Source organism: Cebus imitator, unplaced genomic scaffold (assembly GCF_001604975.1).
Source record: "Cebus imitator isolate Cc_AM_T3 unplaced genomic scaffold, Cebus_imitator-1.0 Scaffold117, whole genome shotgun sequence".
NCBI classification, from domain to species: domain Eukaryota; kingdom Metazoa; phylum Chordata; class Mammalia; order Primates; family Cebidae; genus Cebus; species Cebus imitator.
Genome location: NW_016107432.1, coordinates 10,145,743 through 10,173,143, shown reverse-complemented (window position 1 = coordinate 10,173,143; position 27,401 = coordinate 10,145,743). Strand labels below are relative to the sequence as shown.

Here is a 27,401-nt window from a genome sequence, read left to right as displayed (position 1 = left end):
AAAAAAAAAAAAAAAGACAGTATTAAGGAGATAGGGGTGTGAGTGTCAGAGGAGGTGAAGTAGGGAATGAAATGAAAATCAATGCCCATCACTGTGGCTGAGATTACAGTCTGTAGTTTAGCATCTCTGAGGACCATTGGCTTTAATTTTTCTAGAGGTTAAATGCTGAAATTAACCTCCTAACATACCTTTTGGGCACTGGCATGGCATCAATCACATACTAATCATAGAGTCAAACACACAGACAGGGCTGAAATTAAAGCTGGCTTTCCCTCCCTCTTACAATGTGTATTCTTCACCACAAAGGGTTATGCCCATAGAACAAGAATGATACTGAAACACTACTTTGCTCTTTCACTTTCTTTTTAGACAGAGCTTTGCTCTGTCATCCAGGCTGGAGTGCAATGGCGGAATCTTGGCTCACTGCAGCCTCTGTCCCCGGAATTCCAGTGATTCTCCTGCCTCAGCCTTCTGGGCAGCTGGGATTACAAGTGTACGCCACCATGCCCAGCTAATTTTTGTATCTTTAGTAGAGACAGGGATTCACTATTGTGGCCAGGCTGGCCTCGAATTCCTGACCTCAGGTGATCCACCTGCCTCAGCCTCCCAAACTGCTGGGATTGCAGGCGTGAGCCGCCGCGCCTGGCCACTGTTTCACTTTCTTTACCTGGATCTCCTCTCCCACTTTCCCTTCAAGCATGTTGGGTCATTTTGATTGCTGGTGAGCACACATGACCTGGGGAACCAGGACAAAGGAAGCAGTAGCGGATCCTTTTCCTTGTACCTTTTAAAACCACAGCTGTTTCTATGCTATAAGGCCAAAGGAAGTTTTTAGGCATAAGTGGTTTTTCTTTCCTCATTTTTTTTAAAAGACAGCACAGTGGCAATTCAGTGATTAAAGCTCATTGTCTGGATGACAGAGCTTCTGGCCCACTGTGTCCTGTCATTGTCATGGTTTCTGATTCAATTAGGGACGGCACACTGCGGGGGGGTGAGGGATGGGGGGGGTTCTTCCTGGTTTCCACAGACCTAAGACTTATTTTTATCACCCTGAACTTGGTTTTAAACAAAGCTTTGAAGCTTCCCAGGGCTAATCTTTAATGAAAATGGAGAGGCAAATAAAAAAGGCTGAAATAAATTCCAATGAAAGCAGCAAAAGAGTTAATTCAGAGAGGTTGGAAGGAGATAAAAAAGAAAGTGGAGCTTAAAAGAGGCAAGCATGGATTCAGTAAAAAGAAATCTTCAAAATTTAACAGTGATGAGATTAGCTAGAACCATTTGGTTTTACATTTTATTAATTTTTTCCACTGCGTGATGTAATTTTAAAAAGCAAAATATTAAAGATGCCAGTGAGAAATCATTATTAAATTATATAGTTTGCAGGGACTAAGCAATGATGCTACTAAAACTGAGACTATAAAAGCCATTATATCTAAGCCCTTCTATTTCCTCATTCTTCATATTTTCTAGAAGTATCTTTTTACTAAAAAAAATCCCACATTGATGCCAATCCAAATAGATTATTTTTAGGAACTCTTTATAAAAGCTGATCAACCTGGCCAGGCACCATGGCTCATGCCTGTAATCCCAGCACTTTGGGAGGCCAAGGTGGGCAGATCACAAGACCAGGAGTTCAAGACCAGCCTGGCTAACATAGTGAAACCCTGTCTCTACTAAAATTACAAAAAATTAGCTGAGCATGGTGGCAGGCACCTATAATCTTAGCTACTTGGGAGGCTGAGGCAGGAGAATTGCTTGAAGCCAGGAGGGAGAGGTTACTGTGAGCTGAGATCCCACCACTGCACACCAGCCCAGTTGACAGTATAAGATTCTGCCTCAAAACAAACAAACAAACAAACAAAACAAAGAACACCTGATCAACCTGGTTAGGCTTATGAAAAGTAATAGAGAGAGGTGGATTTGATTTGAAATGAAGAATGATAGGTTTGGTCTTCAAAATCTAGGCATTCCATTACTGCTAAACTATAACCAAGTTACATTAACCCAGGATGGCTATTCTGTTCCACATAGCTCAGTTCACGTTGTTCAAATGAACAGTTTCAAAAGAGGATCTTACACCAGAACCAAGTTAGAAAAATGTGACATTGGTTGAGTTGGCTAAAAACATAGTACAAAATTTACTGGTTTTTCATAATAACTGAGTTTTACATTCCCCCACTGCAAATTACTGCATATAGGTGATTTTTGTTACAAACCTATACTTTTCTCTGTCCTCTTCTTGCTGGGTAGCAAATACCTTCCACAGGAAATGGGCAATGATATTACTGCGGTTGTGAATGGTTATAGTTCGCTGATTGGCCAGAGATATATAGGTTTTCTCGATGGTCAGAGAATTCTTATCCAGCCTTATATTCATGTCTATGGCAGCTCCATAGAGAGTTACGAACACCTTTTCACCTAGGAATTAACAAAGCACAAACAAACTTCAAGATTTATTCTAGAATGACATTCCTAGGCTATCTTTTTTTCAAGCTGAATTTAGGCCAAATAGCATAAGCATCAGGATTTCATTCTTTCCACTGAATCTCCATCAGTCCAGAGATCAGATATAATCAGTAAACTTAAATATTATGCTTGGTGCAGTTATAGAAAAATGAAGCTATCTTGCTGGTCATTGTAAGAAATATATAAAATATGAATTGGTGCTGTGGGCACTCCAAAACTTTTTCTTCTTTGAAAATAGCTTTCAATCCTACAGCCTGACCAGGAGGGCAATCGAGTTCTAGAATTTTACTCTATGCCTCATCTTTAGCTCATGCATGAGCTTGATTTGTGGGTTCTTAAAATGCTGTACCAAGTATACTTGAGAAGAGCTACTCAGCATGAGAAAATTTAAGTCCATTTGAGAATAGAGATCAGGAGGGAAAATTCAGTAACTTCAAAAATAGAAAACTAAAAGAAACCACACACACTCACACACACACGTGTGCACGTGCACACACACACACACACACACACACACACACACCCCTGACATGCCTTGGTAGTGGCTATATAAAAAGAAAACAAAAATAGACAAAAATCGTATTTAAATTTAAAGTTTTTTAAATATTAGGAACATCTTCATTCAGTATGGCAATTTAAGCCCTTGACTTTATGCAGGATGCACCAATTACCTTGATTCTAAGTATACAAGTGAGTTTCAAGAAGACACAAACCTATAAACTATTTCGATTTGATCTCTGCAATGTCACAGTAGGTGCATTACTCTGACATCACATAGAAAAAATAAATATTGAAACACTACGAATGCTTTGTTGATCTGTGTTGCTAAAGTTTTAAAGCATCATTACTTGCATTTTATTTTTTGGCAGACATTTCTGCTCCATTCACTATTGTATGAGCCAGTCATCCAGGAAGTCAACAACTCTTTATACATTTTAAATGTTCTTTAGGCTCCATAACTTTGGATGCAGAAAAAACTTTCCTCAAAGAAAGAAAAAGTAAGAATCTAGGCATTTGACTCTAAAATTTTTATTTTAAAAAACTTATATAGTCAAAATTTCAAAATTAAAAATTATAAAATATATTTCTCCCCTTCACCGAAATCCAGGTCTGCTTTTTAGAGATAAGAACTGTCAATATTTTCATGTAAATCCTTTCCAATAAAAGATATGCACTCATGTTAACTTTTAAACTTTGAGTGAAATGTAACAATCTGATAAGTGAAAACTCATTGCAACTTTAATTGGAATACTCTTAAATACGGATGGTGTTGAACACCTTTTCATATGTTAATTGGCTTAAACCAAAGAGAAAACCCCTCCCCCAAATACGCTAATACTCAAAGAGCTATGCCTTCAAGAAGGCAAATAAATTGGAAGTAGATTAGCCTAGTTCGGCGCTGAATATCATGCTGGAATTACCTATGTCTTGCAAATAACTTCAAACCTTGAATTCGATAATGATTGACTGGTTATACCCTGAGATACTTGGCATAAGAAACTCATTTCTTTTTGGATAACGGTACTTGCATCCAAAGTTTCAAAATTTTCAACATTTCTTATAAAGCACATAACCAGAACATAATGATGCAATGGAGGGAAATAAAACTCCATGCGTTGGAACCAGCAGATACAAGAAAAATGGAAATAGGCCTACAAAAATTTCAGACACTAGGAATCATCAGATAGAAACTATGAACAAATTATACATAGTATATTTAAAGAAACAAATGAATTAGGTTGAAGCTATATGTAGAAAATAGAAAATCAATAAAATCTTTAAAAAATTTGAGAAGAACCACATTCTAGGACTTATAGAAATGCAGCCAACAAACATATGAAAAAAAGCTCAACATCACTGGTCATTAGTGAAATGCAAATCAAAACCACACTGAGATACCATCTCACGCCAGTTAGAATGGCGATCATTAAAAACTTGGGAAACAACAGATGCTAGAGAGCATGTGGAGAAATAGGAAAGCTTTTACACTGTTGGTGAGAGTGTAAATTAGTTCAACCATTGTGGAAGACAGTGTGGCAACTCCTGAAGGATCTAGAACTAGCAATTCCATTAGTGGGTATATGCCCAAAGGATTATAAACCATTCTACTATAAAGACACATGCACACATATGTTTACTGCTGCACTATTCACAATAACAAACACTTGGAACCAACCTAAATGCCCGTCAATGACAGACTGGATAAAGAAAATCTGGCACGTACACACCATGGAATACTATGCAGCCATAACAAAGGATGAGTTCATGCCCTTTGCAGTGACATGGATGAAGCTGGAAACCATGATTCTCAGCAAACTAACACGAGAACAGAAAACCAAACACCACATATTCTCACTTATTAGTGGGAGTTGAACAATGAGAACACATGGACACAAGGAGGGAAACATCACCCACTGGGGCCTGTCAGTGAGTAGGGATCTTGGGGAGGGATAGCATTAGCTGAAATTACCAATGTAGATCACAGGTTGATAGGTGTGGCAAACCACCATGGCACATGTATACCTATGTAACAAACCTGCACATTCTGCACTTGTACCTTAGAACTTTAAGTATAATAATAATAAATACTCCAAAGATGATGAGTATATATATGTATACATATTATACATATATATGTATATATATGCATATATTTATGTATATATATTATACATATATATGTATATATATGCATATATTTATGTATATATATTATACATATATATGTCTATATGTGTGTGTGTGTGTGTATATATATATATATATATATATATACATACTGCAGTGTTATTTATAATAGAAAATAGAAATCAGTACAAATGTTCACTAATCACAAATGTCTAATTAAATTGTGGTATATAATGTGTTAGAATATTATGTCGCTATTAAGACAATAATTATGAGGGCATGCTGACAATCTGGCTCATGCCAATTTTTTGCTAGAATTTAGTCATCTGGAAATTATGAATATATGAAGCAAAATTTATGAAATTATGCTAAGTGAAAAAATGGAAAACAAAAAGAGTATACGTGTTCCTGATTAAAACTATGTAAAAATTATGTATGTCTATGCCCAAGATGAGAAGAGGTATGGAGAAAAAGTATTTTTTCCTAATAGTTAAAAATCTATTTTTATAGTGTTTTTAAAAAAGATAAAAATATAAAAGACATTCTATCTGTTGTTGGAATCAATTTCAAAGCATTTATTACACAATGACGATTGTAAAATCTAGTCATAACAAAATAATAATGCTCAGGTGAAAATTCAGCATTTAATGTGGAATATAAAAATGGGCAGATTACCTCCCGATTGCTATGTTTGCTTCAAAAACATGTGCCAACAAATCTTAGGAAAAAAAGTGTATAGAACTCCTGAAAATTAGATTAAGGTCTTGATTTATGACAGAAATTTAAAATTGGCAATTTAGTTGTTACTATGTTTTCAGTGCAAATACTTGGTCACATTTTTAGAAATGAGTATCCCAAATTTAGGAATTTTATGAAAAATTTCCTACCTGGAATATCTCTCTTCATAGTAGTTTAATTTGTTCACTGAATTCTGCAGAATAAAAGCATTTTTCACAAAAAAGAAATAGCAAAAATTATAAACAACTCAAAATATCTTTAATAAAATAATTTTATTACATTTTACAAAAAATTAGTGAAATGGAAGGTAATTCAGAAACTACAAAAGGCAGTATGAAGAAATAAAAATATATGAGAAAATACAGCGGATAAGATACAAGGAAGATAAAGTGAGAAGTTCTAAAAGTATTGAATTGGAAACTCAAACGGAGAGGAAAGAGATAACGAAGCAAAGACAGTATTTCAAAAGTGTTGGGAACCAGCCCAGCCCTGTACAGGGGTGCCCTGAGTCCCGGTGGTGACTAGGGAGTGAGAAAAGAAGTAAGACAAAGACAAGTAGAATTCAACAGCATGGGTCCAGAGAGCCAATGCACTCTCTCTCGGGGTGAACTGCATTGGCTCTGGGCTCCACAGGCTTTTATTAGTTATATTATCTTGTTAATCTTGCAGGCTGTGGGGAGGCCGGTTGAGAAGGAAGATGGGGGTGGGGGGAAGAGCAAGTGTCTGCAGCATTCAATAGCAAATGCGGTTCTTTTAAGAAGTGCTAAGTACACCGAGTTTTACCACCCGTTGTCTATCCAGGTGCACCTGCAAAGAGGCACAGTGGATAAGGCGCCATACTGTATGACCACACACAATGTATCAAGGGGCTTTTATCTCCGGAGCATTGTGGACACAGAGCAATCAGAATTACTCCACATTCTGAGAACATAGGCAGAGCCTGTGGCGTTCCAGTTATCTCTGCCCTGCAAGGCTTTCCGGCTTCCCAAGCTCCCATTTGCAAAGACCCTCCTGAGTCTTGTGAGCAGAGGTTTACATTCCTTTCCAGAGTTCTTGCACAAGCCCTCTTTACGAGACCCTCAAGCAAACCCTATGCTGGGAAGAGATCCTAGACCAAAGTAGTCTTTGCTGCCTTGCAACCACACCACAGCATTCTGCAGTTATAAAGTTCTCTCAGATCGTCTTCACCATAGGCCTCCTGTTACCAATTGATTTCTGCTTTTACAGATCTTAAACAATTTTTATTTTACTCCACCACAGTTTGCAGTTTTCTTTAATTCAATATTTGATCCATGGCACAAATCTCAGGGTATAAAAAGCGAAGCAAGCTTGTGATCATTTAACTATAAGTAACACAGGTCTGTCCCTGGCGATCTTTTCCTACAAAAAGATGATGGCTAAGAATTTTGTTTGGAATTAAAGATATCAGTTCACAGTTCAAAAGGCCAGTGAAAGTCAAATGGCATAATTTTTTTTTTTGAAAATCAGACCTAAATATATTGCAGTGAAACTGAAGAAAATCAAAGACAAAGAAAAAATCCTGAAAGCAGCCAGAGAAAAAAGGATTATTTTTAAAGGATTCACACTTGAAATTGCACCTAATTTTTGAACTGAAACAATGGAAACTAAAAAGATAATGGAATGATATCTTCAATATGATGAAGGTGAAAACAATGTGATTCAAGTGTTCTACACACATTTTCCAGCTTTTTTTCTGTCTGCAAATATCTTTCGTGTTCACTTTCTAAGGACATTTTCAATCGTTTTACTAGTATTGTTTTCTTTCAGTACTTCAACAATGCCATTTGACTGTCTTCCAGCTTCCATAATTTTAGCAGAAAATTTTGCCATCAGTATTCCTAGTGCTCCTGTTAAGGTAATATGTCTTTTTTTCTCTGGGCACTTTTATAATGTTCTCTTTGCTTTAGATTTCAGCAATTTAAGCATCATATGCCTAAGTTTGGTTTTCTTTGTACCTGTACCACCACAGGCTTGCTGAGTATTGTAAGCCTCTGGATTAATGTCATGCATCATTTCTGGAAAATTCTCAGCCAGTATTACTTAAAATATTTTTTACCCTATTATTCCTCCTCTACTTCTGAGACTTCAGTTACATGTATGTTGACCTTTTGACTGTGTCCCACTTGGGTTTTTCTTTCTGTTCTATTTTTTTCCCATTCTTTCCTATTTCTTTCTGTGCTTCCATTTGAGTATTTTCTATTGCTCTGTCTTCAGGTTCACTAATCTTATCTTTTGCTATATCCATTTTGCTGCTAAAGTCATACAATTAGTTCTTAATTTCCAATACTGTATTTTTCAGTATAACATTGTTATTAAAATCTGATAAAGATATGACAATGATATAGGCCAATCTATAGGCCAATTGCACTTCTGAATAACAATGTAAAATTTCTGAATAAAAATGGCTAATCATAATATATCAGCACATTAAAAGAATGATACTTCATAACCAAGTGGAATTTACTCCAGAAATATAACAATGTCCCACTATTAGAAATCTGTTTATGTAGCAATAGATCTAAGGAAAAAAGTGATATGATCTTCATTGATGCAGAAAAAGAATTTGACAAAATTCAAAATGCATTTTTAAAAATCTATAAAATGAAATTGATAGAATTAAAATATAGTAAAGTCTCAGTAATTAAAATATTAATAGCATGGTAGCAGTGCATGAAGAGACAGATCAATGGAATACAATAAAGTCAAAACAGACCCAATGCACATTGGAATTTAGTATATTATAAAGGCAGTATCTCAAATTATTGGTAGAAAGACAAACTTCGTAAAAAAAGAAAAAAAAAACAAAAACAAATATTGTTAGGACAACTTCAGAGCCATATGAGAAAACATACCTCACATCTTACATCAGAATAAACATCAAGTGAGTCAAATATTTAAACATTCAATATGAAGCCATAGATACAACAATATAAAAGAGAATTTCTTCATAACTTTAGAGAGGGAAAAGTTTTCTAACTATGACTCAAAATCCAGATCCCTCTAAAAACTAAGAAATTTGATTACCCAAAAATGAAAAAGAAATTCATCCAAAAGAAATGAATACATGACCCATCCAAAAACTTGAATGTAAAAAGGATATAGGGCCTCCAAGAAACACGTACAGCTGCAAGATAGCACTAGTAATAAAAGATGTATAAAATAAAATGTCATTTCATGACCATCATATTAACAAACAAAATCAGTTTTATAATATTGTTTCAGCAATATATTGGCAAAAATATGAAAAAAGAATTTTTGTATACTTCTGATGAAAGTATAAATTGTTACAACTTAACAAGCCAATTTAGCATCCAGTAAAGCTCAGGATAATTTTGCCCTATACCCCAGCAGTTGCACTTGTAGGTATTTATCCCAAAGGAAAATCTCACACAGTTGCCCAGGGAGACAATGTACAAAGTTGTTCAATGCAGCACTGTTTGTAATGGCAAAGAAGTAAATATCCAATTTTTATATACTGGAATGTGGCACATTCATTTAAAAAATGAATCAGAGCAATGTGTATCTACATGTTTAAATCTGTAAAACAACACTGAATGAAAAACGCAAGTTGGAGAATGATATGTGCAGTATGATGTCAGGCCTCCACGTGCAAGCCCAGGCCCAGAAAGCCTCAAGTCCTGCCTGCCTCGGCTGATCACCCCCCACCCCCTGATTACGTTTTCCATTATCCCTGATGGCCCAGCGGAGCTTCCCCAGACATTAAGCTTCTCAACTCACCCTGCTATCCTAACTGTTCTTATGATAATGTGAATACTCCTCACCCCACCCTGCCATCTTAACTGTTCTTGCTCTGTGAATATCTCTCCTACCCAACCTACCATCTTAACTACTCTTCCTCCTTACCCCACCTGCCATTGTAACTGAATTTATGGTAATGATACTCCTTGTCTCTACCCCCACCACTGTAATTAATGTTACTCTGTAACACCCCTGCTCCTTCCCAAAAATATTTGTCCCAACCTATAAAACCAACTCCTATCCCAACGTCCTTCGCTGACACCCTTTTCAGCCTCAGCCCACCTGCACCCAGGTGAATAAACAGCCATGTTGCTCACACAAAACCTGTATGGGGGGTCTCTTCATTCAAAGCGCACATTTTAACGTATGACAGTATCTATGTGAAGTTTAAAACTGCCCAAGACAATACTATATTTTGTTTATGGAGAGTAAATATGTAGGAATAGCATTAAAATGCACCCAGTACAACTCCTCTGAGGAGCAAGATATGAGAATTAGATCAGAAAAGGTAACAAAGTGGCTTCAGGTCTGTAATCAGTTTGATTATCCAAAAAAATAAAACCTCTAAAAAGAAATATGTAAGGCAGAAGGTTGAGATGTGTTAAATATAACAGGTGTTGATTATATTACTCTCTGTGCTTTTGTGGTTATCTGAAATATTTCACTGTTTAAAAAATTAAAGAGAGTAAAAGATCGAAGGACTTATTTCATGCAAACCTGTGGGTCACAGACTAATGCCATTAATTTGAGCTGCTCACTGCAAGTCTTCCTTCCCAGAAATACAGCAAAAGCTATTATTTTTTTCAAGAATCATCTAATATTGATTTTTTTCACCACTACCTTCCAAAACTCATCAGCTCCACAAAGTGAAGGAAGCAGTAACTCTTCTCATATCCCCGAAGCTGTTGAAGTACTTGGTTTTTATAATATCTACTTTTATAGAGACAACCTTAAAAAGGTTCCCCAACCCTTGGCTACTTTGAAGACTGACAGGATGGAAGTGGTGTCATGTGCTCGGGAATGGATGGGGATGCTGTTTCTCAACATTAGCATTTTTGTGTCCTTGAAGGACCTGTTCCCACACTGGTGCCTTTTTGGTTTCTGGAGCTGCATGCTGCAATCATCATAGATGGGCTTAGGAACAGTCCTTTATTACATTCCAGTACAGATATATTTTGTGGAAGGTCTCATTATCTTTTGCCAGTTTTTCTACCATCAATCAAGTAAAACCAAATATGAACAAAACTAATTTTACGAAAATGAATGTGAAGTTAACTATATACACAATACACATCATACTCTGGTTTCTCAGACAACAGATGACACTAAATTAAATATATGAGTGCAGCCATAGATTTTCCAGGGAACTAACAAGTCGATGGAAAGTTTTTCATCACTTGGTCACAAGAGGGTCAAATTCACTATAGTAGTGCATTGCTGAACCAAACTTCTTTGGAAGTGCTCTTTGTTCAGGAAACTTAAATTACGCATCTTGACGGCTCACCCGGCAAGTCAGTGGCGACGTCAAAACCAGTATTCTCAATCTGCACAGAAGGCAGTGTAAGATGCAGAAAGTGTGCTGGCCTCAAGGAATCCCGAAGACCTGGATTCAAATTCCAGCTTTACGGAGGTGAAAAGTCATTTAACATCTCTGGGCCTCAGTTTACTTATCACTAAAATGAAGGGAGTTAAAGAAATATCTCTTTAAATACTAAACCTGTAATTTGCAAGTCTTCACTTGCTATGAATTTATGGAAATCTTATCTCACTTCCCTAAACATTTAAATTCCTGACAATCAGAATGTCTTAACTTCTGCTACTCCCTGTCCTAAGCTATGGAATAAGAACAAAGAAAACAAGGTCAACTAATGTTTCCATTGCCTCTAAAACCATGTTAAAACACTTGCTTCTTTTACAATAGCTGTTTGGCTAGATTTTCTAATTATAACAGCACACATTTATAATTAACAATAATCCCACCACTGAAACAAAGTTGATGCGGGTAAGTTTGCATAGACATTAATAGATTCAGATAGGTATTATTTAGCAGTTTCAACAGCAAAGCAGCAATATCACACTCAATATTATATTTGGGTATACCTTTATTGGCCTTTTTGAGAAAAAAAGGAAATTACGGTTTTAGAAAGCTTACTAGAGTAAGATATGTAAATTACTGTAAAGCTGCCATGTGAAGCACTAATATTATGACTGGGTGCATATTTAATAATAACACATTATCACATCTTTGAGGAAAAAGGTTACTTGCCAACTGCTGACTCCTAAAGTATCTTCTCTTTGGTAAGAGACATAATACTTTTAAAAATGCTGAGTAAATGCATCAACTCTATTTCCTGAGTATGCCGATGGTTGATGTCACTTCAAAGGTGAGATGAGCATCCTCACCAGGCACTGAAGAAGAAACCCTGCTGCACTACTATTTCTGGTACCCTTTCTAGAAGCCAAAGTTTCCATGCAAATGTCTTTTTTCTTTTTCTTTTTTTTCTCCCCTTTTATTCAAATGTCTTTTTTGAAATGCTATTCTGAATAGTAATATCTCCTTGAACCCTTTGATTATATTCAGTTTCTCAAGACTCAGCTGAAAAGCGTAAAACTTAAGCAATTAACCATTTGTTTGTCTCTTCAGAGTCAAAAGATACTTCCACTTATTCAGTTTTGGATTTGCTTTTGGTTTAAAGTTTTGTTGTTATCAATGTAGCCTTGAGTAATTATATTTTTAATCTCTCCTGGAAGGATGAGTTTATAAAAGTATCACATTGCATCAGTTCTTTCTTAATTTTAGACTAGAATACAAAAGATAACTAAATCAATTCTCAGGTAAAATCAACTATGTAAACTTGATTTTACGACATGCAGGCACCCACAGGAAGAAAGAGGAGAAGAGAAAGGAGGGGAGAATTCTGGTTCAGAACACTGATGGGTAGCATATTAGATACTGCAGAAACTTTATATTCAGTCTCCTTAATTGCTAGAGTACTGGTTCAAACTCAGGTTGTCAGACAAAGCAAAGCAATCTCCTAGCTTCATTTAATCAAGAATATATCCAGTGGAGGGCCAGAAATGGAAGGAAGAAACCAACTGTTAGGAATGTGACTGACTACATCCTGCTGAGGAGTGTGAATGCTGCACCTTCTGGAACATTGTTTTAGGAATTAAGCAGAAAAGACTCATCAACAGCCCATGTTAAATTTCCTTCCCTAAATAAATTCATACTTCAAACAGCTGCAGAAAGTTCAATCAGATGTTTATTTAATGAAATGAAAAGCCAATGATCATGGCTGCTTGGAAAAGCTTCATGATTAATTGTGTTTAGGCAGTTATTAGCATTTTTCACTAATGGAAGGTTATGGGTTCTGGTCATTAATAACCCACAATAAAGATTGAAAGCACATTCTTAGCAGCAGTTCATTTCATGGAAGGAAAAATGCTCTAAGACAGTTTATCTCTGCAATCTTCAGAATATGACTTTATTCGTTCACCACAGGTGACACCAGAACCTCGGTGGGTAGAAACCAACTTTCCTATGAGTGATTAAATTTTAATACACGAATATTTATTGTGGTTCAACCTATCTTCCTTTAGCATGCAGTATATATGTAAGTATGGGTGTCATTCCAAATATTTATATAAAAGTAAAATTGAGATCCAGGGAGAATGGGAAAATGCAGATGCATTTCAAAGGCAGCAGATCAAGACAGCAAAAATGCCCTTACAGTCATATGGGAGATTAGGCGACCTGCTGTAGTGAAAGGGCACTGCCCAGGAGTTAAGAGGCTGAGTCTGGCTTCTAACTGGACTTCTAGTTGGGCTTCTAATGAGTTCTGGGGCCTTGGGTGAGCCACTTAATTCCTTAGGGCTTCAGTTTCCCTATCTGTAAAATCTAAGGGCTGGATGAGGTTATCACTGAAGGTGTCACTCAAGTTTTGACTCTATTGATCTATAAGCACTCTAAATCAGTTGAACTCAAAGCCCAACCAAACAGCAGCATTTTTTGAAATTATGCCCCAATATATGTAGAGTTGTTTATTTATACATTATACCCACGTTAGATTGCTCATGTGTCACATGTATTAAAAATACCCACAATGAGATCAGATGAAATAAACAACATGCTTACCAACAATTATTTTAATAAAAGTATAAGGGTTGACTATGCTGCATTCTTTCTCAAACTTCTGACTTAAAATCATGTGACATAGTGACCCAAATGTAATTCTAAGGCTACAATCATTCTGATACTTAGTTTTAGCAACTAACATAAGTGAAATAAACAAGGATATAAGAAGTAGGATGTAAGCAAAATCAACAAAGATATGGAGATTCAGACAGAAAATCACTGACCACATTTATTAGCAGGCACATGTTTCTTCAGCTTCATCCACTATCAGTACCAGTAACACAATGATTTTTGGCTGAAATTTAGGTAATAATTTTACCATAGTGGGAACAATTGCTTAATAGTGAAAGAGGAGGTTCAAATATATCCATAAGCGCATTTAACATAAAATGACTGGCTAGTACAATTAAAAGACAAAGATTTTTCAGACCAGATTTAATAATCAGCCTCACTGGTGACGCTTCCAAATGTCATACTTTAAATGTGAGAAGGGTTGAAAGTAAAAGGATGAACAGATTACACTATGCCCACACTAATCAAAAGAAAGCTTCTATGTTGTGTAAATATCAGATTGAGTAGACTTCAGTGTCATAAATCTTATTAAAGATTAAGAGACGTTTTATAATGATAAAATGGTTAATTCAAAAGGACGTTATAATAATCCTACATGTGTATACACCAAGTATCATGGCCTTAAAATATATAAAATGAAAATTGTTAGCACCAAAAAAGAGAAATACCTAAGTCGAATTGTGGATTTTAATTACATCTTCCAATAACTGATAAAACAAGGAGACAAAAGATTAGTAAAGATATAGATTGAATGGCATTATTATTAACAAATGTGACCTAATTGACATTTATGGAAGGTATACCCTTTTCGAGTACACAGGGAATATTTATCGAAATGGAATATATTTTGGGTTGTAATGTAAGTCTCAACTCATTTCAAGGCCTGAAATCATATAGAACTTGTTTTCTGTCTCTGACAGGATTAAGCAAGAAATCAATAACCAAGAGATCTAGAAAATTCCCTAACGTTTGAACATTCATCAACACATTGCTAAATAGCCCATGGGTCAAAAAATAAATAAAAATGTAAATTCTAAAATATTTTAAATCAAGTATTAAGAAAAAATATGTAAAAACATAGACTGAAGATTAAGTCAATTTTAGAGGAAATGTATTGTCTTAAATGCATGTATTTATAAAAAGAAAGGTTGAAAATCAACATTCTAAGCATCCCTGTTAAGATTTAGAAAAATCATTACAAATCAAGACTAAAGAAAGTAGGATTGAAAAAATGAAGAGCAGAAATCAATGAAATTGAGAAGTGAACACTAAAGATAATCAACTAAGAGGTGGTTCTTTGAATAAACTAAGAAAACTGACAGCACCCTGAAAATATAAATCAAGGAAAAAAAGAGGAGGATACAAATTATCAATAATCACTAAGGATCTTATAGCAAACAAAGATTAGGAAAGGTTCTGAACAATTTTATGCCAAAATCTTAAGATTTTAGATTAAATGGAAAAATTTATTGAAAAAGTTTAACAGAATCAATAATTAAAAACCTGTCCACCTTTTAAAAAGTGAGGTTAAACAAATGGCTTGAAGAATAAAACTTTCAATTATTTAAGGAAGAAATAACATGAATCTTTAAAAGAATTTCTATAGAGAATTAAAAGGAGAGAACAATTCCCAACTTGTTTTATGAGACCAATTTGTTTTGTTCTGACAAGGGCATTACATGAACAGAAAATTACAGGCCAAACTTTCTCATAAATTTGGATACCAAACTCTTGAACAAAATATTAGCAAATATAATTCAATGATTTATTAAAATTATAATATACAAAACTTGAGTTTATCCCATAACACAGCAGGAATTTAGCATTTCAAAATCAATCATAGCATTAGAAGAATAAAGGTGAAATAATGTACAATCAATCATGTCAACAAAGGCAGAATATTTGATAAAATTAAACATCCATTCAAGATGAAAAGTCTTAGAAACCTAGAAATAGAAGGAAATTTTTTTAGCCTGATAGAGTACCCACTAAAAACCTATAGCAAATGTCATACTAAATGATGAAATACTGAGCACTTCTCTTTTGAGACTGCGAACAAGAGAAAGATGTTTGCTATTGTTACTTCCAATAAACAGCGTACTAAATGTCTAGCCTGTGGAAGAAAGAATAAGAAATGAAGAACACAAGATTTGAAGAAAAATAAAAACTATTATTATTTGCAGATGACCTGATTGTGTATACACAAAATCCAAAATCATCTACATATAAGTCAGAAGTAAATTTAGCAAGGTCTGTAGATAAAAGCTCAGCATACAAAATTCACCTGTAGTTCAATAATGCCACACATATTTAGAAAATAGGCTTAGGAAGAAATACCATACTAGCTATAAAGTTAAAATTGATAAATTGTACTTCATCAAAATTAAATTGTTCTGGTAATAAAAAGACATCAAGAAAATTAAAAAGGCAATCCACTGACCATGAGAAAACGTTCACAATAATTATTTCTGAAAGACTTATATAAAGAATGTATTTTTTAAAACTACCTCACCTTTTAAAAGGGGGACAGGTTTTTAATTATTAATTCTGTTAAACTTTTTCAATAAACGTTTCCATTTAGTCTAAAATCTTAAAATTTTGGCATAAAACTGTTCAGAAGTCAATAATAAAATGATAAAATATCCCATAAAGAATAGGCAAAAGACTTAAACATGTACTTCAGAAAAAAAGACATCAAATGGACAAAAGCACATGAAAAGACACTCAACATCATTAGTTATTAGAAAAATGCAAATTGAAACCAAAATAAGATGCCACTTTATACCGAGTAGAATGGCTAAAATTAAAAGAAGGACATGACCAAGAGTTGATGACAATATGGAGTTTCATACATTCATTGCTGGTGGGAATATAAATAAAATGGTTCAACCACTTTAGAAAACCATTTGGAAGTTTCTTACCAAGTTAAGCATATGATGACTCTATGACTCAGCAACTCTACTTTTAAATATTTACCCAAGAGATATTAAACATATGTATATCTGCACACATACACATAAATGTACATACATATGATGTGTATAAGAATGGTTATTAAACCTTTATTCATAAAGCCCAAAACTTCAAAAATCCAAATTTACATTAATAATAGAATGAATACATTATGTACAACCATATAGTAGAATGCTTCTTAGCAATAAAAAGGGAGTTACTGCCAGACACAAGGACATGGATAAATCTCAAAAACATTATGCTGAGTGAAAGAAACAAGACACAAAAGAGTATATACTGTATGAGTACATTTATTTTAAGTCTAAGAAGAAGGAAAACTAATATAGGGTGATAGAAATCAGAACCTCTGGATGGGGGGTGGAGGGGTTGCCTGCAAATCGGCATAAGGCAGTAGATGTTCTGTCTCTTTAATTGGGCAGTGGGTACATATAGGTAGTTACACTTGTCAAATCTTATCAAACTGTATATTTACACTCTGTGCATCTTATATTTAAATTATACCTCAATAAAAATATAATAAAAAACTACTTATACTAACATCAAAAACCACTGAATGCTTACAAATTAATAATAAAAGAGCAAGTGAAGAAGGGATTTGAATAGAATTAGATCTAATGTAAATATTCAAGACTTCTACACAGAAAACTACTGATGAGAGAAAATAAAGAAAACCAAATGCATGGAAGGATAGACAATGTTTATATCATGATGTAGAGAAAGGTCTATAAAGTAGTAGGAAAGAAGGAACTAGTCTATAAATAATAATGACCAATGTGAAAAAAGGCATAAACTGGAGTCACTTTCAGGCAGCCAATGAAACTAGGGACCTCATTGAAATATTTGAGAAAATATTTTTATGTATTTGATTGATTGATTGACTGAGACAGACTCTCACTCTGTTTCCCAGGCTGGAGTACAGTGGGCAGAATCACCACAGTCTCGACTCCCAGACTCAAGCAATCCTCTCACCTCAGCTTCCCAAGTAGCTGGGACTATAGGTATGTGCCACCATACCCAGCTAATTTTTGTTTATTTTTGTAGAGATGAAGTCTGTCTGTGTTGCCCAGGCTGGTCTCAAACCTCTGGGCTCAAGCAATTCTCCTGCTGTCACCTCTTAAAATGTTGAAATGACAGGCGTGAGCCACTGCACTCAGCTGAGAAAGTATTTTTACAACTACTTTTAAATTCATCACTAACCTGATAGGACAATGAGGACATCAAAGTGAAGACAAGCATACCAAGAAATAGTCTAGTGCCACGGCTGACCTTTGCCCTAATGGCTTTTGTGAACCTTCAAACTTCTGCTTTAAAGATTGCAATATATGTGCCTAGGACAGCTGATAAAGTCCAGGGCCTGCCCAGAGGTGGAACTCCAAATCCAAAAATTATGAAACACAAAAAGACATAAGATACCCTGGTTGAAAACCAGCAGAAACAATAAACAGCATACTAAACAGTAGACTTAATTTATTTGCATTATCAGATACAAAATATTAATAACCACAATTAATATATTTAAGAAATCAAAGAAAAACTGGAAAAATAAGGAGGGGATGGAGAGCAGTCAGATTTGATAAGAACCAAATAAAACTTCGAGAAATAAAAACAATCATAATAATTAAAAAATTAAAACTCAGCAGGTGAGAGCTCACTGAAGAGGGGATTATTGAATGGGATAATGGATAAGAAGAAAGTATCCAGATCAGTCTACAAAGAAAAAGAAATTAAAAACATAGAGGAAAAAAGGAATGAATAACAGCATAATAACATATTAAATAATGGAAAAATAGAATAACTATTCTGTATTCCAGAACAAGATGGAAAAGAACAAATAATGCATATGGGGGAAAATGACACACAGCCTCTACATCACATATACGCAAATATTATATCAAAGATGGGGCATTAACCTAAACCCAGAAGCTAAAACTGTAACATTTCCAGAAGTAAACATGGGAAAGTATATTCATGATCTTGGAGAAGGCAAAGATTTCCTAGGATGGAGGCGAAAAGAGTTAATCTTAAAAGAAAAGAAAATTGATAACATGGATTTCATCAAAATTCAAAATCGCTGCTTATTAAGAAATATTATCACAGAAACAAAGGCATTAATAATACACATATCTGACCAATGACTAGTATTTAGAATATTAATAAAAGATGCTTACAAATTAATAACAAAAGAATAAGCAAAGAAAGGTCATGAGCAGACACTTAAAAAAGATACATGAATGTCCAGGAAGCTCTTGAGAAGGCACCCAACATTATTAATTATTAGGGAAATGAAAATTAAAACCTGTTGGACATCACTTTATACCACTAGTATATCCAAAATTAACAAAACAGCGCTATATGTTGGTGAGGATGTGGAGCAACTAGAACTCTCATGCCTTGCTGGTTGGAATGCAAGATGACACAACTACCTTGGAAAACTGATGTCCTAATGTATTATGAGCTATGCTTTTAAACAGACCGTTCTACCCTTTGGTTACATGGGTCAAACATTCTCCCTTTTGCTTAAGCTAGCTTCTCTTGCTAAAAGCCAGTGAAGTGTAGCTAACACTAATAGATAAAACAGATAGACCACTTCATGGGCTGTGTGTTGTTCTGCTGGGCAATGTGGAGCCAGGGCCACTTAACCGTGGGTCCTAAGGCAAGGGCTTGAGTCGTCCTGCACAGATACGCTTCCACAAAGCCAGCAACTCTGAACTGTACCCTAAATGTCTTGTGCTGCTCCTTCTCTGGGTATACCTTCAAGTTTCTATCTATACACAGCTAACTTCAATCTACCAGTGTGACTTCTGGGGATGGGTTCTTTCCTGAGCCCTGCATTCCTCAGGCGTTCAAGCATCTCTATCTGACTCCATATCATTTCTATGGGTTCTTTATCTTGTGGATCTTAGCTTACTCTTTCCCCGCTGTGTGCTTCTGTTTTCTCCCTACAATGCCCTTCTGCAGATAATCTGGGTTAATCAACATGAATGAGTAAAACAGAAGGGAGAAGGAAATGAGAAAAATCATAAAATAATAAATGGCAATGTAAAATATTAATCTGAAAGCCAGCGTTGGAGACTGCATAATGTACATGCTATCTACATGACCATAAATTGACTATTTGCAACAACAGTGTGTAATTTTCATGATTATAGAGGGTGTGGCCTTCAAGAAAATGCTAGTGGCAACAGAGTCCTATATTCATGTAAGATGTTACATAAGATACCTGCATGTTTTAAGGATTAAAGTAACTGGATCTTACATAGACTAGTGGACACATACAAGAACATTCTGAATTGGGGTTTACATTTTTAAAATGCTAGACAAATATCACAATAAATCAAATGGAAAACCCACGGGGCATTAAATTACCTGCAAATTTTAATATACAGACAACCTCAATCCACCAGTGTGGCTTCTGGGGATGGGTTCCTTCCTGAGCCCTGTATTCCTCAGGCTTTTAAGCACTGGGGACACCAGGCAGGTGAGATTTCTATCTGACTTCACATCATTTCTACTGGAGGCATTCATTGGTTTTTTATCTTGTGGATCTTAGCTTAGAATGCAGCCAAAATAACCATTTCCTATTCAGCTTTATCATATTTCCCATCTGACCTTTCTTTTTATATTTTTTAAAATTTATTTTATTATTATTTATTTATTTTTCATTCCAATAGTTTTTTGGGGGAACAGGTGGTATTTGGTTACATGAATAAGTCCTTTAGTGGTGATTTCTGAGACTCTGGTGTACCCATCAGAGTGCATAGAGTGTACACAGTACCCAATGTGTAGTCTTTTATCCCTCACCCTCCTCTCACCCGCTTCCCCAAGTCCACAAAATCCATTGTATCATTCTTATGCCTTTGCATCCTCGTAGCTTGGCTCCCTCTTAGGACTGAGAACATACACATCTGACGTTTCTTAACATGCAGAACTTTTAACAAAGATTAATGCATACCTGTGTCATAACACACAATAAGTCTTCCACTGTGATCGCCCACACTCTGTGGCTCAAACTCCACTTCCAGTTGCATGGACTCTCCCACATTAAGAGTTCCAACAGCTGGTTCTACAGAGAAAGGCCTGAAACACACAGAGAGGCACATCATCAGAGCATATTTCTGACCAGTGTGAGAAGGGGAGGAGAGGAGATGGGAGTTCTAGGTCTGCAGACAGCTCAGACCCAGCGCTGCAATTTCATGATCTAGAAGCGAAGTAGACTTTGACTCCCTAATGTGAAAGAACTTAGTTTTAATGTTAAAATGACAGTATTAGATCAGCATGCATAAGGGCAAGTTAAATGATGCAACAACATTCTTGTTTGTGTCCTTGCCATTCAGCCCTCCTTTTAACATTCACTGAGGAGCCTGCTGGGCTCAGGCACTCAAGTCAGGGTGACTGCAAATGAATAAAATCCAGCCTTTGTCCTCAAACATGGAGATTTGCTGTAAGGAACAGCCTTAAAATACGTATGCAAATATTGTCATTTTCAAAAGATCAGTGCCTTCAAAGAGATAAAAATTGAATTTTGTGAGAATTCAGAGGAGAGAGGGCATCAGAGTGGACAAATATATGAGAGAGCCAAAAGGAAAGGGATGGGACCCTCACTCACCTTAGGATAATTCAGGACAGATTAACAAAGCGTCTATTTTAAAAGGATGGGAGTGGTGTAGAGGAACTACAGAAGATGATGCAATAGCCCAGCTGGTAACATTAGTGCTGCCACCGAAGAGCCATGGGGAAGGCATGGTTTTGAAACCCACAAGGAGGGGCCTAAGAGAAGGCTGCCTTATGGAAAACAAGGAGATGCAGCCAGGGGAGACAGCAATCCAGGTGGTCTCCCAGGAAAGACAATGCGGAAAACATATCCTGACCTTACATCCCCTCCCATCTCATTGCCTACCAGACCCTCAATGGATGAACACAACCAGAGCCAGAAATGCGAGTCGAGGGCTGTTGACCCAGGACATAGAACTTGTGTCCTTTCTATTCAGCCCTTCTTTTACTGTTCATAGAGTATCCCTGCTGGGCTCAGGCACTCAAGTTAGGGTGACTGTCATCCCACCCCAGCACTGACGTGGAACATGACAGCTGTATAGGATATTTGGATAGATGTATGTGTGTAATGAAAATGTAACAATCTGTTGGGAACAGATTGTGTGGGACCTGAAATGCCTAGGAGTTCGAACTCCTAGGCATTTGTAAAGCACCCAGGGATAGAGCGAACTGAAGAAGGGTAGAGAGTGCATTTGAAAAGGCAAACTCAGGACAAATTCCGTGTCTTGAAAACATAATTTGGGATGTAGACATTGTGGGGAGTGAGGGTTGATTTGGAAACAGGAAATAGTTTAATTGTTTTAGAAGTGAATAGTAAGAGAGAAACTGGATCCGATGGTGAAATACCTTAAATAACTTAGGGAGTTCTTCCTAAATAGGAAACCCAGCCCATTTAATTATTTTTATGGTCCATTTCACTTCTTTAAATTGCTAGTTTTTCAAAGTAATGTGTTGTGTAATGTATCTGGCAGACTGAGCTGTTTCTGATTATTTACTTCAATCACAACAGTTCTTAGAGTTGTCATTCCTTAAATCTTCCCTTAGATGAGGAACTCAATTTCAGAGAATCTAAGTTTTCTGCTATAAGGATATAGAGTTTATGGCAAGGGTAGCACTGGGTGGCATCTGAGAGTATTATTACAGGACCTCAGGTGTTTCTTATTATGAGTAATTGGTTATTTTCTCTAGTGCATTCTATTTGACCACCTCTCTTTTTTTAATTTTTTTTTATCTTTTGTGGGTGCGTAGTAGGTATATGTATTTATGAGGTACATGAGATGTTTTGATACAGGCATGCAATGTGAAATAATCCCATCATAGAGAATGGGGTATCCATCCTCAAGAATTTACCTTTTGTGTTACAAACAATCCAATTATACTCTTAGCTATTTTTAAATGTACAGTTAAGTTATTGACTATTGTCACCTTGTTGTGCTATCAAATAGGTCTTATTCATTTTTTATAACTATTTTTTAATACCCATTAACCTTTCCCTATCTCCCCACCCAATCCCCCCACCCTTCCCAGCCTCCATTCACCATTCTTCTACTCTCTATGTCCATAAGTTCAACTGTTTTGATTTTTACACCCCACAAATAAGTGGATCTCCTCTCCTTTTACTTCTTGATTTTCCTTGCTTCCTTTCTGTGTCCTGTCCCCATACCTACGGCACCAATCCACCAGGGAACCCCAGGCATTGCTATAGAGGCACCCTGGGGCAGTGGTGGCTAGCCTGACCTCTAGAGCCAACTAAATGAGTTCAAAGCCCAGCTTGGCCATGACCTTGGGCAAGTCACTTAACCCTCAGTTTCCTCAGCTGTAAAAGGAGGGTAATGATAGCACCTACTTCATATGGTTATAGCGAAGACTAAAGGGGTTGGTATAGGTCAAGCGCTCAGAATAATGTCTGGGACACAGGAAATGCTATACAAGTGTTTATTATTCTTTTTGTGATGGCTATTTTTATCTCCATCACTGGCAGCCTCTAGGTGCTGTGTGATGAATCTGTGGATGTGTTTGAGCGTTTCAATGAGTTCAAGCTTTTATCATTCTCCCCTCACTCCTTCACACTGTTCTAGAGAGAGTGTAAAAAACACACACAGGTCATAACACATCAATCTCTTGTTCAAACACCTTCAGCAGTCCTCATCATCTGTTCAATTAAGTTCAAACTCTGAGGCATTTCAGGTCCCACACAATCTGCTCCCAACAGGTCTTTGCATTTTCATTACACACATACATCTGTCCAAATATCCTATACACCTGTTATGTTCCAAGTCAGTGCTGGGGTGGGATGGGAGGCGGGCTTTAGTCTCTTCACCCACAACCTCCCCCAGCACTGCACCTGCTTTCCCTTCCCACCAGATTGTGGCCCCCACATAGACAATCAGGACTGCTAGGATCACATCAGATGATTTGCCGTTTCCCACATGCCATACTCCTTCTGAAGCCACCTCTCACAGCCAGATTCAAAGTCACCTCTTATATAGAATCTTTCCTGATTCTCCATTTTGTAAATAGTATCTCTTTCCTCTCAGAGACTGTAACTTCCCTGTTAGTTTTTACAGTGGTTTACTTTGTACTTGGGTTAGTTTTCATGTGTGCCTCTCTCAACAGCTAGAAACTCTCAAGAAGAGAGGGAAAGGAAACACAGTATCTCGAGCACATATTCTATGCTGGGTCCTACACTGTGTGCTTTACATATGCCAATTCTAATCCTCACACACCCCTGAGAAAGTCCATATTGTTATTTGCATTTCAGACATGGGAAACTAGATGCTCACAAGGACAGGCAACTTGCTTAAAGTTGCCCAATTTGGTAGTGGTGGTGCTGAGAGGGAAGTCTCTGTTCTTTCTGCCTACCCCAAGCCACCCTGAACATGGAAGCCATGTGGTTAAATTCATCTTTGTGTCGCTCATCACCCTCTACACCTTTCTTTTCTCACAGGAGCCTCACAGAAGAGACTGCCGAATTGAACTGTGATACACTCTTAAAGGTAAATAGAAATATTTGTAATCAGTCATCACTCTTTATGACATCGTGGTGGAACGAGAAGGAGCAGACCTTCAGTAGTTCAGAAATCTGTGCCTCATGGGAAGTGAAGGTGAGTCTCCCAGTCTCAAAGTTCTTTCCTTCCTTATGGCCTCAGTAAGAATCTAAAGAAGTGAGAACTGAGCCCAGTTCCCTGGCTTAGGGAACTACACCACAATATTTTCTTCTATCCTTGGCCTCCCTACTTCCTAATATTTTTCTTCCTGCACTGTGCTTTCATTTTATTTTCAAATATTTATTGGTAGCAAAAGAACAGTTTTAAAATGAATTGAATATTACATTGCAGAACCTAAACTATTTAAAATTTTCACAGAGAAAGTGACACTTATCATCCCATCTGCACAACCTCCAGGAATCCAAGTTCCACGGAGTGCTGAGGGTTACTTTGCCTTTGTGCTAATCGTTGGGATTAGATTACAATGAACTTCTTCAGTAGTTATAATTGCCTAGGATTGCCAGTGCTACTTAGAGCTGCCTAAGCTTCCTTAATAAATCAGATGTCAATTGAGTAGAGTGTGTTAAGTTCTGGGGCTTATACCATGTCTGTAATTTGATTTTGCACTTCATTTTACTAAAAGGCAGACAGGCTGAACGGGCTAGAAAATATCAAGTATCAGAAAATGCTCTTGCAAAGAAGGAAAAGGGTTGTTCTCTAAGGGTATAAGGATGGTTCAGTCTATCAAAATATTTGGTTTTGATATCATGTCTTGATTAATACCAAATACTTAATTATGGAGGGAGTTTGGTTTTGTGAAAAACCATGAGCCATGAAAAAGATCTGAGTTTCTGTTCAATCAATTATGAGCTCTTCTTATGAACTAAAACCATCCAAATGATTCAATATTTTAGCAGAAGACTAAATATTGGTCCCACAATATTGAATATTGAATATCATATTAGTATTTATTCTTCAGATGATCTTTCTTATTTAATTCCTTACTTGAGTTTTTTAGATTTTGAAATTGCTTCTTCATCCTCTCTATTTCACCTTTCAATGTTAACCCTACTTTAATCATCAAAGTTATTCTGATACCTACTAGGGTTTTAGGTTAAATTTAACAATAATTGTTTCTGTTCTCTGTACATTTTATAGCGTATTGCAGGTTCTTTTATTAGTGTAAAAACATTATGCTTATTTTATAGTACTTGGAGAATGTTTTCTATTTTATTTTATTATAGAGGTTTATCGTTGTAGTTTTGCCTTTGTGATATATTGTTGGTTGGGCATCTTATAAGCATTTATTGAGCACTTATTTATTCTAGACAGTTAGATGCTGGGGACATACAAATGAAAAGAGTTAGCTACAATCCTTGCCTTTGAGAAGCTCACATTCAAATAAGGGTAACAGACATGCAAAGAAAGTCTCAAGTTTTTGTGACTTATATGAACCTAAGCATTTTACAAACTTAACCATGAATTAAATCATTACTTCAATGAGAAAAGGATGATCTGTTTTTTTAAAGCAATTTCCTGTTGGACATTATTTCTAGCTATATATTTACACTAAAAGCGGCAGGACCGTGGGCTTTTCACTCCAAATTTTCAGACTGTATCCACTGCCCTACCTTGTCTATTAACAACCATATTAACTGAAGAACACTGTCTAGGAACAGAATCGTCTGTGTGGTTTTTAGAATGGATCTTTGTCAGGGCATTTCCTTAGAGATTCTAATTCAATATGCTGTGACCACAAATTCAACCACATTCTTTCTCATTGAAGCCATCAGTGTTCTCAGTTGCAAACAACAGAAGCCATCTGTGGCTAATTTAAGCAGAAAAGGGACTGACTGGAAGGACTTGAGGCAACTCACAGAATCAATGGTGGTTGAAAAACAGGCATTTTGTGGAAAGAACATACAGCTATTATTTCATGAAGAATCTAAATAGGAAAACAAAAATATTTGCAAACAGGGAATTTGAGACACTTGGTTACACAGAAGATGGGAGAAGTGAGAAACCCAACTGAAGATGATGAGACAGCTCTGAGATTCCTAACAGTGGTAAGCTATTTCCACCTCTGGGCTGGAAGCAAAAGGAGAGGAGGAAGTGTTATCAGATCCCCAGGATATGAGGAAGTGTTATCAGATCAAAAAGTGTTATCAAAAGGAGAGGAGGAAGTGTTATCAGATCCCCAGGTTCTAGCCACTGTCAAGCTGGCCTGCCATGGTTTTAACTTCTGCCAGGTGTCAGGCCAGCCTGACAGTGGCTAGAACCATGGAAGAGATGCAGTGGCAGCTGGGAACTCTGCTGAAGACAAAGAGGGAGAAGGCTTTTTCCTTCTTCCTACTCTCCAGCCTGACTAGTCAAACCTAGGGGAATTCAGCTGAGCCAGGAGGCTAGGAAGGCTCATGAAGCCCCACAGTGACACTGCGCATTGCTGGGGAATGGTGAGACATGGACCTCAGGGCAAACAAGCCCAGAAATGGCCCATGTTTGCATGAATCCAGGTTTTGATGTTAACTTACTGGGGGACCTTGGGTAAGTCATTTCACTCCTCAGGCTTTACTCTCTTCATTGTAAAATGGGAATGCTGAGCCGGCATGTCTACTGTTGACGATTCCTGGCCAGTCCCTGAGTTGCCTCTCATTATACCTTAGAATTGTTTCTATATTAGGAAAATATGATAATTCATATTCATAGGTAGATGGATAGAAAGGTTTTAGATTTTTTTGCAACTTCACAGTATTAAATCTGTGAAGTGATTTTTCCTTCACATTTACATGAATCAAATATATAAGAAATTGCCATTTTGGGGTGTTTCTTTTTTTTTCAAATTCACCCAAACAATTTCCCATTGGACATTATTTCAGTCCAGGAAGATATGTCCCTTCACTTGCATTTCCACCTTAGGTGGATTCTTTTTTTCATAGAAAAAATAACAATGTAACAGTTTTTAATGGGATTGTGAATAGTGGTTGCAGGAAACCATTTTTTTCCATTGAAAAAGATGGCTTTTTCTTCTTTTCTTTTTTCTTTTTTTTTTTTTTTTTTTTTTTTTTTTTTTT

At 36.4% G+C, this 27,401-nt stretch overlaps 1 protein-coding gene across 3 annotated transcripts in view; it reads right to left on the bottom strand.

The window, feature by feature from the left end:
* The window catches only part of LOC108311670 (hydrocephalus-inducing protein homolog), a 225,281-nt gene that overhangs the window by 116,990 nt on the left and 80,890 nt on the right, over nucleotides 1–27,401 (bottom strand). For all 3 annotated transcript variants that reach the window (XM_017539206.2, XM_037742244.1, XM_037742245.1), the window contains 2 exons: nucleotides 20,745–20,869; nucleotides 2,217–2,418 (listed from right to left, as the gene is read on the bottom strand). In XM_017539206.2, the coding sequence (XP_017394695.1) occupies nucleotides 2,217–2,418; nucleotides 20,745–20,869 (327 nt within the window). The remainder of the gene's footprint in view (nucleotides 1–2,216; nucleotides 2,419–20,744; nucleotides 20,870–27,401) is intronic.